The sequence below is a fragment of the Mustela erminea genome, chromosome 17 (assembly GCF_009829155.1).
Source record: "Mustela erminea isolate mMusErm1 chromosome 17, mMusErm1.Pri, whole genome shotgun sequence".
Classification (NCBI taxonomy): domain Eukaryota; kingdom Metazoa; phylum Chordata; class Mammalia; order Carnivora; family Mustelidae; genus Mustela; species Mustela erminea.
In genome coordinates this window covers 20,701,175-20,715,707 of record NC_045630.1, presented here as the reverse complement: position 1 = coordinate 20,715,707, position 14,533 = coordinate 20,701,175, and the positions used below count along the sequence as shown (strand labels likewise).

Sequence of the window (14,533 nt, the reverse complement as noted above, 5' to 3'; positions counted from 1 at the left end):
AAAATAATTAGCAAAAAGGTAGATTTGATCCAGCCAATTAAATTTAAGTGGTATAAACTTATCACTTAAAAGAAACGTTGTGGGGCGCCTGGGTGGTTCAGTGGGTTAAGTGTCTAACTCTTGATTTCAGCTCATGTCATGATCTCAGGCTGGTGAGATTGAGCCCCATGCTGGGCTCCACACTGAGTGTGGAGCTGCTTGATTCTCTCTTTCTCTCTCTCTCTGCCCCTCCCTGCCTGTGCTCTCTCTCTCTCAAAACAAACAAACAAACAAACAAACAAAAACAAGTTGTCAGAATGGATTAAAAATAAAGTACCAACAACATGCTACCTACAAAATACTTACCTTACTGTAAAGACACAGGTTAAAAGTAAGTCGATGGGAAAAAATATACCAGATAAGTACTAACCAAAACAAAACTGGAATGGTAGTATTAATACTAAACAAAGAAGACTTTCAGGAACAGAGAAAGACATTATACAATGAGAAAGGGGTCAGTTCTCCGAAGACAACCCTAAACAATCCTACAAATGTATGCACCTTATTACCAAGTTTTATAATACATGAAGTAAAACAAACAGAACTGGAAGGAGAATTAAACCCATAATTATAGTTAGAGATTTCAATACTCCTCTCTCAACAATCACAGAATAAGCAGACAACTGGTAACATCATAGAAAACCTGAACAATACTATGAAACAACGTGACCTAACTGAAATTTATAGAATACTCTACCCACAAAAGCAGAATGCAAATTCTTTTATACGCATGTAAAACATTCACCAAATTCTTGGCAATAAAGCAAACTAACAAATTTAAAAGAAATCATATAAATTAATGTTCTCAAATCAAGGTGGAACTAAAGTACAAACTGATAGCAAGAAGAAAACTGGAAAATTTGCAAATATTTGGAATTAAATAACAAACATCTAAATATCAAAGGGCAGTTATACTGAACTGAATGAAAATAAGACAAAACATCAAAATTTGTGGGATGCAACTGAAACAGGTAAATTTACAGCAGTCTCAAACAAGTGATATCAGCTTCCATCTTAAGAAACCAGAAAAAGGGCACAAAGGGCCTAAGAGTATTTTCTGGAAAGACAGAAGTGTTCTATATATTGAGAGGGATATATATATATATATATATATATATATATATAGGCTACACCAGTATATCCAACATCATATAGTTAAGATTTGTGCATTTCAATATTGTACATTTTCGCCCAAAACACAAAAAACCTTATAAAAATAATAAGTGGGGACAGGGAGTGAATGGATCTAGATAACAGAAGAATGGGAGAATTTTTATAATTGTAGCTGAATACTTAGAAGTTTATTAGTTCTTCTTCACTTTGACTATCATTGGAAATTCTCCATAATGAAACTTTTTTTAATTAAGAGTGAAAAATTGCCATTATTACTTTCTGAAGAATAAATGGAGGAGAGCAAGTGTGAAAGCAGAGAGCCTAAATTAGTCTTCGAGTCAAAAAGGAAGTAGAACAATAGCATGATGGACAAAGACGGTGGCAGGGGAGATGAAGAAAAGATCGTACGGGACCCATTAATTGACCAGATATAGAGTATGAGGGAGGAGCAGTTATCAAAAATGACTCTTACATTTCTGGCTCTAGCAAATGGGTGGAAAGTGGCATTTTTTGTTCAGATGGAGAACGTTTAGAAAGAAAAATCAAGAGCTCATTTTTGGAGATGGTATGTCCCCGATGTCTGTAACGCACCCAAGCAGAGAAAGCAAATAGTAGATGAATATAGAATTCAGAAGAGAGAGATAGAGGTATGAACTAGGGTTGCTGGCCCACACTCATGATTGTAAGTGTAAAGTAATACACTTGGAATTACGTATAGTACACAGTGTTGGAGAAGAGTTCTCCTGGCATCATTATCAATATTATCATCATAATCGTCACCATCAACCATTTAAGTAAAGTAAATGTATTCTCATAAGTAGGTGGCACTTACACAGTAGAACGATTCTGGCCTTTTACAGATAAAAATAAAAAAAAAAAAACAGGGTCCCCTGGGAACACAATGCTAGATTAAAAGTAAAGTCTGACTTCAAATTTTCATTTCACTAAAAATGTTTTATCTGCTTTCCTAAAACAGTTACTGCAGAAATAATGGAGAAATGATAAAATCTCACCAGTTTAATTTTCATTCTAAGTTGAACTAAAAAAGCAACAATATGTAATTTATCTCTCAAATTTAGCTTATCTCAAATTCAAAATGATTAACATATTATACTATTTCAACCTTCCACAAACGCCAAGCTAATATATTATGCCCTAGGTGAAAATATAATTTTAAATAACCTAGAGACAAAAATCTTTAATATTTTCTTTAATTCCAAATAGAATACCGCCATCTTTGAAGACAACTAAAATGAAAATTTTTTTAGGTTTTTTAAAGTTTTAATTCCACTTTAGTTAACATACAGCATTATATTAGTTTCAGGTATATAACATAGTGATTCAATGCTTCCATATATTTAAAATGATAACTGACCTCGCCCCCTTGGAAGAAAAACCTTAGGGCTATTCATTTCTATAATCGCTGTATTTCATATAGAATTTAGGCATGTTTGTGAAACTGTAAAAAAACAAAAAAAAAGAACTCCATTTTTCAGTGAATAAAATTCAGACTAAAAAGGCAGTTTAAATCGCTCTTCTTGGTTCCTTCAGAGCTTTTTCTTATAGACAATGAGTACAATTTTGCTTAACGTTATGTTAGTTTTACCTTAGAACTACGTTATGAAAATACTAATTGGGAATGGAGGAGAAGGAGAAGAAAGGGAGGAGGAGGAGGAGACTCTTACTGAGATCATTTCCTGTACTGGGCACTACCCTAAGTCCTTTATGTGTATACATTATCTAAGTCCTTGCAATAAATCCAGGAGGCAAGAATTAGTATCCCCCTATATTTTATATGTAAAGAAACTAAGTTAAGCAACTTTCCCAGGACACAAGGCTAGTAAGTGGGAGAGTCACAACTCCAGCCCTCACTCTATGAACAGACATTGCCTCTTCCCCACAAACTAATTAATTAATTAATCTTCTTGCCTCATGATCAAAAATCTGTCACACTTTTATTTCTGATCTTATTCGCAGATTAAATTGGCTGTCCCCAGCTTTTATAAAAGGTTTCTGAATGTCACATTAAAAAAAACTGAAATAAGACTTCCTAAGTTTCAGGGGCACCTGGGTGGCTCAGTGGGTTAAGCCGCTGCCTTCGGCTCAGGTCATGATCTCAGGGTCCTGGGATCGAGTCCCGCATCAGACTCCCTGCTCAGCGGGGAGCCTGCTTCCCTCTCTCTTTCTCTGCCTGCCTCTCTGCCTACTTGTGATCTCTGTCTGTCAAATAAATAAATAAAATCTTAAAAAAAAAAAAAAAAAAAAGACTTCCTAGGTTTCAAATCTCATTCTTCTATAGCTAACATGTTTTAAGAATGTGATACAAAATTGAAATGCTTCCTGGAACATCTCGAAAATCATATCCATTTTTGATCCTTAATCTGGTGGGTAGAATATGACTCCTAAAAATTCTCTGGTATAGTTGCTATTTAGAAAAATAAAAAATAAAAAAGTTTGGAATGACTATGAAACTCACGTGCACAGAATAACAACAGAACAAGGGACTAATTCCTGGTACTGAAGACAGCATTTTAATACTCGATCATCATTGTTCTCGTCACTCAGTCCATCTGGAAATTTAGCAAAAGTGACAATCAATAAGCATACTAAAAATCTGGACAGTCTAGGCTTTATTTACAGGTCAAAAACATCTAAAAGAATGAACACTCCTTAAATAAAAAGAGAAAAATAAGACACAGCAAAACAATGCCTTAAAAATTCGGGATCTAGAGTTCAGGTAGAATTCCAAACAAGGTAGAATTCAGGTAGAATTACCAAAGTAGTTAGTTTACTACTAAAATGGATAGGATATGACTATTAATAAACACAAAAGAAAGTGATCAATATGTTAAATGCCATACTAGAAACCTAAAGCTATTAATTCTAGTCTCAATTCAGTCACCTGTATCACACTTAAAATGATCACCACTTAAAAGAGGTCTGTAAAATAATGAATAAAAGTTTACCAGCATTGGAACCATTTTCATGTGTCTGCTTTTCCTTAATCTCTAAGCAATTAACATTTAGAGATCCACAGAAAAGGTGATATGAACCCTACGTAGAAAACACAAAAAATTCCTACCAAGTGTTAATCAATGGTTGACAGAGTGTCCTCTAGCATTCTGTAAGCCTTAAAGCATGATGTAAAAGTTTGGTTTTTGTGAAAATGATATAATGTGTAGAAACAAGATCAAAGACAATGTTTTTCCTAAGTCCTTACACTGCCTGCCTCAAAACTCCCTCAAGTACTTAATAATAAGATTCCAGGGCTATACCCCAGACCCACTTCTGGTTAAGAATCTTTAAAGTCTGGACCCAAGCACGAATTTAAACTCTTTGGTGAGTCTCTTATACATTAAGATTCAAGACATACTAGACAAGGAACCTCAAAACTCTGTTTCTAGACGATAGCTTTTTTTTTCCCCTCAACTTTTAGCCTACCTTCCTTAGTCCTCTGAACATTCAAATAAGAAAACTCATTCATTCAAGGAATGAATTTTTAGGTAGGGCTGAACTTGTACCCAGGCCCCTGTGCTAAGTAACTGGATGTACAAGAACAAACTTTTGAGGAGCTCACTATCTCTAGTGAAGTCTAGACAGAACTGAATTGATCTCAGAGCATAAGCCTGAAGATACAATTCAGTTCTTTTATCAGAAAACCAGGAAGCCAAGCAGACATATAATACAGTAGCCGATTTTTCTTCTTTTGGCTCACAGAGTCAGTATCACAATAAGGCAAAATGGGCAGCAAAAAATCATTAGCTTTAAATAAATTAGAAGATGAAAGAAGGTTAAAGGTTACAGTATACCACTCTATAAAATTGATGATCATCTGTGTTCTCACTTTTTCTAGAATATGCAGGGCTTGAAAACTCACCTAAAACTGCAAGAATATTCACGAAATATTTATTCAACAAATATTTTTGAGCCCCTGCTCAGGTACTGTTCAAAAGTGAACAAAACAAAGACTCTGGAAATAGATTTATCTGGTTCTGAATCCCTGCTTTCCCACTTACTAGACATGTAAACCTGGGCAAACTGCTTAACCAGGAAAATGAAACAAGAAAATTTATAGGAACAATTGGCCCAATAAGAGGCAATAGCAAGTACTTTTTAAGTAAAACACATCATGTTAAACTCAGGCTTAAGTGGCACAACAGCATGATCTCTACTCAGAACACCAAAAACCCCACAAAATCCTGTATAAATTATAGTTAGCATGATGTTTAATATTTAAGCATTTAGCAATTTAAGCTTCTCAACTGCTTCCCACTGATGTAGCCCCAGAACAGTGCTGGTATGGGTATTTGGCAAATACATGAGTCAACAAAAATATAATACAAGAAAATATAAAAATGATGCAAAATATGTGGTGTGGAGGTGTGAGGGTGGCAGATAACTTTATTTTGCCCTTATTATAAAAGAAAAATAATTTAGAAAATCTGGAAAATACAAAGAAAATTAAAGTAATTCATAATTCCATCAGCTACATATATCCAACATTCTCCACCTGTAAGTATATAATGCATAATCTAACAAATTTGGGATGATTTTTTTTTCTTTTAAATCCTACTTTGTCATTTTTTTGAAATACAGTAGTATTCTTTCACAAAGCTATAATATTGTAACTGTCAATTATTAGACACTCAAGTTGTTTCAATTTTTTGCTGTATTAATAAAGTGTTATGAACATTATTTATATAAATCACTGACAGCATCTCTGATTGTGTCTTAGAGAACATTTCTAGAAAGGAAATTGTATCTTTAGGCTTCTTAAAACACACTGATAAACTGCTCTCCTGAGAAGTTACTAATTCATATTCCCAAAGCACTGGTATGATGCAAAAGAATAACTTTCTAAACTTAGAAGCAATAAAAAGAAAGGAAAAAATGGAAGATTTAAACTAGAAATATCTATACGTAAGAAATTAACAACATTCAAAATGGCAAAGAGGAAAATAATTGTAGCGAACAAGAGGCTGACTAGTTGTACTTCTTTTTCTATGAATCACCTATTAATAATCTTTGTTCAGGGGCACCTGGGTGGCTCAGTGGGTTAAAGCCTCTGCCTTCGGCTCAGATCATGATTCCAGGGTCCTGGGATCGAGCCCCACATCGGGCTCTCTGCTCAGCCGGGAGCCTGCTTCCCTTCCTCTCTCTCTACCTGCCTCTCTGCCTACTTGTAATCTCTGTCTGTCAAATAGATAGATAGATAGATAGATAAAATAATCTTTGTTCATTTAGGGAAAGGGGATCTTTTTGTTTTTCTGGTCAATTTATACAAGCTTTTCACATAGCAAGGACACAAAAGAATTATCACCTATTCTAGGCTATAAACCGTCAGGTACTTGAACTCAATCTTCACAATCATTTGTTGAGCTGGAGGTTATTTTCCCCCATTTTATTTCCTTAGTTTCCTCATCTTTAACTTTCCTCAGGTCAGGTTATAAACTCAGATCAATCAGATTTCAAATCCTATTCACCTCTCATGTTACTAAATACAACATTAAATAAATACAATCTTGAAAAGAGTTAAGGACCAGGCTAAAATTAAAGTCCATAAAGACTATTTAACATTATCTACATTTGTTTTTAATGGAAAAATGCTTGTTTAAAAAATACATTGCTATAATACTTACTGATGATGTAAAAGGAAAAGAACACAAAAGCAGCAATTACTAAGAGCTGGTTGCAAATGTGCCCGACATTTATAAAGTGTCATTTTGTTTTTGCTTTTTTCCAAACAGGAACTTTAATTTTACTCAATAATCCTGAATTGAGAGGCACCTGAATTGAGAGGCACCATAGATTCATAATCTATGAATCACCTATTAATAATCTTTGTTCAGGGGCACCTGGGTGCTCAGTGGGTTAAAGCCTCTGCCTTCAGCTCAGGTCATGATCCCAGTGTTCTGGGATAGAGCTCTCTGCTCAGCACGGAGCCTGCTTCCCCTCCTCTCTCTCTGCCTGCCTCTCTGCCTCTTGTGATCTCTGTCTGTCAAATAAATAAATAAAATCTTAAGAAAAAAAAAAAAATCCTGAATGGAGGGGCAACTGAGTGACTCAGTGGGTTAGGACTCTGCCTTTGGCTCAGGTCATGATCTCAGGATCCTGAGGAGGAGCCCAGCATGGCACTGGGCTCTCTGCTCAGCAGGGAGCCTGCTTCCCCCTCTCTCTGTCTGCCTGTCTGCTTGTGATCTCTCTCTCCGTCAAATAAATAAATAAAATCTTTAAAACAATAATAATAATCCTGAATTGAGTTTTCTCATAAGACTATTAGTTTATCATTAGAATACAAAATGTAATTTCATTGTGATAAAAAAGCCTAAAGATATTTCTAATGGGTATCATAAAATAATTAGCAACAGAATAAACCTATTAAGCACCTTGTACTTTATACAAGTAATTTTTTTTTATTTAGAAAAATTTTTTTAAAGATTTTATTTATTTATTTGAGAGAGAATGAGAGAGAGAGAGCATGAGAGAGGAGAAGGTCAGAGGGAGAAGCCGACTCCCCATGGAGCTGGGAGCCCGATGCGGGACTCGATCCCAGGACTCCGGGATCATGACCAGAGACGAAGGCCGTAGCTCAACCAACTGAGCCACCCAGGTGCCCTATAAGTAATGTTTTAATGATCAATGAAGAAAACAGTGATACAGAGAAACACATAAAGGACTTAGCTGACACAGACAATTACAAATAATCTATTATTATATCTATGGCCTTATAACTAAAAGCAATTTCAGCAATTTAATAAAAACTACAATCTAATAATACCACTCAAACACTGAAGTAAAATATGGGTTTTGAGGAAGACACCCAGAAATTAAAACAACACAGAAGTCTGAGACCACTACTGTGACTTACTCTCCTTAGTCATCCAAAAAAAAGCAGAGACTGAGGAAGTCAAAGCATCAAAAAAGCATATGAACATGGAAAAGTCAAAAGAAACATACCAAGCATCTATAAATAATAAATGTGGCTGAAATATCTCTTCTAAAATAATTTTCAAAGCAAATCTACTGAAGAAATAGACATGCTATTTAGATCAAGTTCTTAACCCCTCAATGTCTCAATTTCCTCATTTATAAAATGGGGCTAATAACTTCCACAAGTACTGTATGGTTTGAACAAGATATTAGCTGGTAAAATACTTGTAAAAGGGTTCAGAGAAAAATGGCTATGTTAAGTATTATCCATTATTATCATCCTTATCCAAAGTATTATATAATAAAGTACAGTTTATATCAACAAACTAAAAAAAGTAAAAGATTAAGAGTAAAAAAAATTCTCCTCTCCTTTTAAGGTTTGGGGTATTACTGACATGGTTTAGACTGGGATTAATTTTGTTAATGGTGTAGCTGTTCAGAAAAAAAAAAGTCCTATCTGTTAGCAACACATATCAAGTATTTATGAGTAAAAATGATATCTTACAATATCTGGGACTTGCTTCAAACTATTGCAGGAATTCCAAGAATAGGAAGAGGAGAAAAGAAAATGAGAGAATAAAAGAATGACAAAATGTTGATAATTACTGAAAAAGAATGAAAGGTACACAAGGAGTCATACATTATTTGACCTCTGCATTTGAAATGTTTCATAATGAAAAGTGAAAAAAAAGACCACCTGAGATGTTCAATTTAACATAAATGTTCAAAATTTTAGTATTTTCTTAACTCTAATATTTGTGGTTTTCCTTTGAAAGCTTTTAAAAATACCACATGAAGCTCCTGCTCAAAATGCATAAGGATTGTATATGGAACACACTAAGCGCTAATAAATATTTGTAAAGAAAATGAATGGGAATGAATGAATGAATGAATGAATGAATGAATGATGGAGGCCCTTCTTCAAAGATTTAAGACTAGAAGACTATGCCGAAAGCCTTCTCAGGGTTAATACCATGATTAAGTTCATCATAGAATGAATTTTTTCATATCTTATACTATATATGAGTAGAAAACATAAGTCTGTGATATTTAAGTTAGTATAAATGTACATATATAAATGATTCTGAGTTGAAAACAAGGTTTTAAAGAATAAAATAGATCCTCCTCTAAATATATGTGTAAACTCTGCAGAGTCAACAGTGTTGCTTTACACATAGATCTTTTTTCCCCTCGAAGTGATTTTTATATATATATATGTGACGTTGCATACTTAGGTTCTAAGACTAAAATGACTGAAAAATGACTGAAAAAAATATGGAAAAAAATGAATCAATCCATGGACATTTATTATACAAACACCTCCTTATTACAGATTCTGACAAACCAGAGGAAAACAATGCCTCTTGCTGCATTATACAAACTCCACAGTGACAAAGTCTAATCACTGACAGATTAGAAACCTTGATTACTTACTGGCCTCATCACTCAACACTGGTACTTAAAAAAAAAAAAGAATCCAAAGTACTATAATATGGAAAATTATGCACACAGAACTATAGAGTCACTATCTGTGAAATAGAGACATAACCTAAGAAGGTCTAGAAGCAGAAAAATAAAAATCCAAGAATGCCTGAAACAAGACTACTAGAATACTAAGACTACTAGAATACTAAGCATCACTACATCTGGCCATTCACATTCCAATGCTCACAATTTTTTTTTTTAAAGTTCTGCACCATCTTCCCTCAGTGAGTCAGCAGCCAAACAAACCTTAATCAGGAAACACCCTGAGAGAACAATACTTACAAAGTTTTTGCGACGCAAGCTGTAGTGACTGACCCCATAGCTTTCTATCTTGATCTTTGAGACTGTCATTGATGAAATGAACTGCAGGCACAGCTTTGTGCTGGGCATGTTTTAGCAGTTTTCCTGCCTTCATACGATCCAGCTCTTGGATAACCACCCAGGGAATTATTAACACGAGTTTGTCAAAGCCTGAAAAATAAAAAGATTTCTTATTTCTTATATTTGTTCTAAGTCAACAAATATTTATTGAACTACTAAATTGAACTGCTTTAGGAGCATTGGAAGTTTTAAAGTAAGGAGTTCACAGTCTAAATGAAGCGGTAATATATAAATAATGGTAATTAAAAACAGATGTAAGTATGGGGCACCTGCAGTGGGTTGAGCATCTGACTCTTGATTTTGGCACAGGTTGTGATCTCAGGGTCGGGAATGAACCCCATGTCCAGCTCTGAGGGCGGAGTCAGTTTAGGACTCTCTTCCCTCTGCCCCTGCCCCTGTGCATAAGCACTCTCTCTCTCATATCTTTAAAAGAACAACAGATGTAAGTGTCAAATGAATGTAAAAAAAAAAAAAAGATACTGTAGGAGATCAAAGAAGAGTAACTTTGGATTGTTTGACCTGTGAAGGCTTTTTTTTTTTTAACTTCTGCTGATTAATATATATTTTAAGATACACACTTCATGGGCGCCTGGGTGGCTCAGTAGGGTAAGCCACTGCCTTTGGCCCAGGGCATGATCCCAGAGTCCCGGGACTGAGCCCCGCATCAGGCTCCCAGCTCTGTGGGGAGTCTGCTTCTCTCTCTGACCTTCTCCCCTCTCATGCTCTCTCTTTCTCTCTCAAAAAGATATATAAAATCTTTAAAAAAATAAAAAAGATACATACTTCATAACATATCTAAATGGAAATGTATTTGTGGGGAAAACAATACCCACATCATTGTTAATATAAAATTTCAATTCAAATAAGAAAATCAGAATTAGGCTTTATAAATACCTGGAATTTCTGTTGTCTTCAAAATTCTAACAAAATTGAGGTGATTCATCAGAATATTTGTGTCAATAACAATTAGAAGCTTTTTATCTGAAGCAGTATTTGCTAGAGAAAAAGAGCAAAGTTAGGATTTCAAGACCTTTGCTAATAGACTTGTACAATAACTAAAGTTTTGATATCATAGAACTTTGATGGCATTCTTAAGAGAAGGCAGTCCTTCAGACAACAAAAACAAAACTGCGTTCATTCTAATCCTTAAAAGAACAATAATCAATGTTTAACTATCTACCAGTAAAACATCATGAATTGCTTGAGTGCATTTTTAATCATAAACTGATTTGTTCCAGTAGGAACTGTTTGCCAAACCTTATTCTGCATCACTAGTAGTGGTACACTTGGGATTTATAGGCTAATTTTAATATACTGTGAGTGAAATATAATTGAAAAGATAAATATGTGCAAATGAAAGAAAACATGTAACATTAGCATTATTATTTCATAGGGCCATTGTGAGGATCAGATAAGTTTATGCACAGGAAAACACTTAGTAAATTGAAAAGTTATGATGTGAATGTAATGCAGCATTATATTTTTATAAATTCAAAATAGTATGCTAACAGACTTTGGGTAATTATCTATCACCTTCTCCGAGTGGGAAGAATGATCAAAACTTTACTACATAAATAAGAAATCCATGAATATAATACCTTTGAGAAATCTTCATTATTTCTAAGTTTTTATTTAAATTCCAGTTAACTAACATACAGTATGATATAAGTTTCAGATACAGAATTTAGTGATTGATCACTTACATACGATACCTAGTGCTCATCACTGCAAGGGCCCTCCTTAACCCATCACCCATTTAATCCAAACCCCTAGCCCATCTTCCCCCCAGTAACCGTCAATTGTTCTCTATTTCTGATCAGTGCTTTACATAACTGAAACTGTCAAAAGTCATGATTTAGGGCAAGAATAAAAGACAACTCTGATAGTTGATAGCAGAATAAAAGATAACCCTGATTACTGACCCTTGGCAAAAAAAGAGAATGAGAAAATTTATCTAAAATATCCTAATAATGTGAGATGTATAAAACAAATGGGACACATATTAGACCTGAACACTGTCACTAGAAGACATATACCATACCTTATTTTTCAAATGAGCACAATTTAACATTTTTCATCTAAATATTATAAAAATTGCATGTTGGCTCATTAATTCCTAAGAAAGCACAGATCACAGACATCATCATGTACAGATAGGGTATACCAGCAGAGGAATGTACATCATCTTCCACCAAGTCGATCTCCATGCTCGTTAACTCTCCGGAAGAGAAAACCACAGGCAAATCCACACTTTTTCCCACACGTGCAGCATGGAGCTCTTCTACTATCTGCATCTAAATTGTGAAAGACCCACAGTAAAACATTTTGGATTATCTACTTGCAGATTAATAAGATTAGAAAGCAATGAACTCTAATAAGTTTACTTGAGATGGTTTGTGGGGAAAAGGTCCCAAAAATATGGAGGTAGAATGGGCAAATGATACAGATTTATAACCACACACAGGGTTTTAAAACTTTTACTACCTCTGTAACCTTAGGCAAGGAAATTATTTAGCTAGCTTGGGTCTCCGCTTGTTCATCTACAAAATAAGAACGTTAAACATCTGTTTCCTATTACTATTTTTGTGAGGATTAAATAATATGAAGTTCCTTGCACAGAGCCTAGTACATAGTAGACCTGGTTCTCAACCTGTTTTCACATCAATGTACTTTGGGAGCCAACTATCTTTTCATCTGGATGATAAGCTCTTCTTGTTCTAAGATTAGTTATGAGCCATCAAAAACTGAAATCTAGATTTTTTTTTTTTTGAAATCTAGATTTTAAGACCCTTCTCACTTCAGGGAAGTAGTTCCCTAATGTATTTTGACGCTAAGAATTAATATGTCTCATCTAGATCTGGAGTAGGAATGAGAAATCTTTCTCCTATCAAGAAGCACTGATCCACAGGGCAGAAAAATACAAATGATTATCACAAATAAAAATCAATCAATATGGTTTTAAAGTCTTCCTTAAATAGAAAACTACAAAGTATTTCATGAACCTAATTTTAATTTAGGACCAAGAAACATAAAAAGCTATACAATAATTCCAAGAGGTTCAATCAAGAGATTCTACCTGGGAAATGAAACAACAGGTGAAAAAATAAATAAATATGCATGTACTCTCATTTTCACTGAATAACATTTTCATCTTATTGCTAATTAGAAAAATGAAGCCAACAGATTAATATCATACTGAATTTTGGTAAGCTTAGGCAAAAGCATGCAAAAGTATGATAACATTAAATCAAAATTCATGTAACTTTTGGCTATAGGCTCCATGCTCTTTATTCCAAAACATTTAGAGCTTACTAGAAACAAAGACAAAAAGGTGATCAATTAAATGTAAATATCTTCCAAGTAGTTTTTTATAATTTCGTAAAACGTACATATTGATTTAAGTAGAGGTATCACTACTTTCATATTACCAAGGTGTTTATAGTCATTATTTATTTTAAAGATTTTATTTATTTATCTGATAGAGAGAGAAAGATCTCAAGTAGGCAAGGAGGCAGGCAGAGAGAGGGGGAAAGCAGGCTCCCCGCAGAGCAGAGAGCCCGATGCGGGGCTCGATCCCAGAACCCTGAGATCATGACCCAAGCCAGCCGAAGGCAGAGGTTTAACCCACTGAGCCACCCAGGCACCCGTCATTATTTATTATTAATATAGGAACTGTTCTGACTTAATTTCATTGAAATATTCAAAGTAAATAAGTATGTCAGTAACCTCTTGATCTGTATCTTGAATACTTTCAAACGACGCTGAAGAACATGGAGCTTCAAAACTCTGAAATGAAAAGTAATTTTATTAGTTAAGAATGAAGCATATACCCCATTGTATATATGGACCACATCTTTATCCATTCATCTGTTGAAGGGCATCTCAGCTCCTTCCACAGTTTGGCTCTTGTGGACATTGCTGCTATGAACACTGGGGTGCACATGCCCCTTCTTTTTACTGTATCTTTGGCCTAATTACCCAGTAGTGCAATTGCTGGGTCACAGGGTAGCTCTATTTTTAATATCTTGAAGAGCCTCCATACTGTTTCCCAGAGTGGCTGTACTCAGCCATCAGAAAGGATGAACACCCACCATTTGCACTGACATGGACGGAACTGGAGGGGATTATGCTGAGTGAAATAAGTCAAGCAGAGAAAGACAATTATCCTATGGTTTCACTCATATGTGGAACATAAGGAATAGCATGGAGAACCACAGGGGAAGGGAGGGAAAACTGAATGGAAAGAAATCAGAGAGGAAGGCAAACTATGAGAGACTCTGGACTTCGGGGACCACACAGAGGATTACAGAAGGGAGGAGGGTAAGGGGATGGGGTAAGTGGGTGATAGCTATTAAGGAGGGCACGTGTTGTGATGAGCACTGGGAGTTATATGCAGCTTAATGAATCGTTGAACACTACATCAAAAACTAATGATGTATCGTATGTTGGCTAACTGAACATAATTTAAAAAACCAGTATAAAACAAAACAAACAAACAAAAAAACCCTGCAGGGTGGGGACAGAGAATGAAGCATATACCTAGAGTAGGGTTTTCAACCTTGGCACTACTGGCACTTGGCATTGG

At 34.9% G+C, this 14,533-nt stretch overlaps 1 protein-coding gene across 1 annotated transcript in view; it reads right to left on the bottom strand.

The window, feature by feature from the left end:
• Nucleotides 1-14,533, bottom strand: part of SWT1 (SWT1 RNA endoribonuclease homolog) — a 103,787-nt gene that overhangs the window by 67,068 nt on the left and 22,186 nt on the right. Inside the window, 5 exon segments of the mRNA XM_032318993.1 lie at nucleotides 3,629-3,722; nucleotides 9,850-10,038; nucleotides 10,843-10,944; nucleotides 12,113-12,242; nucleotides 13,675-13,734. Of these exon segments, the coding sequence (XP_032174884.1) occupies nucleotides 3,629-3,722; nucleotides 9,850-10,038; nucleotides 10,843-10,944; nucleotides 12,113-12,242; nucleotides 13,675-13,734 (575 nt within the window).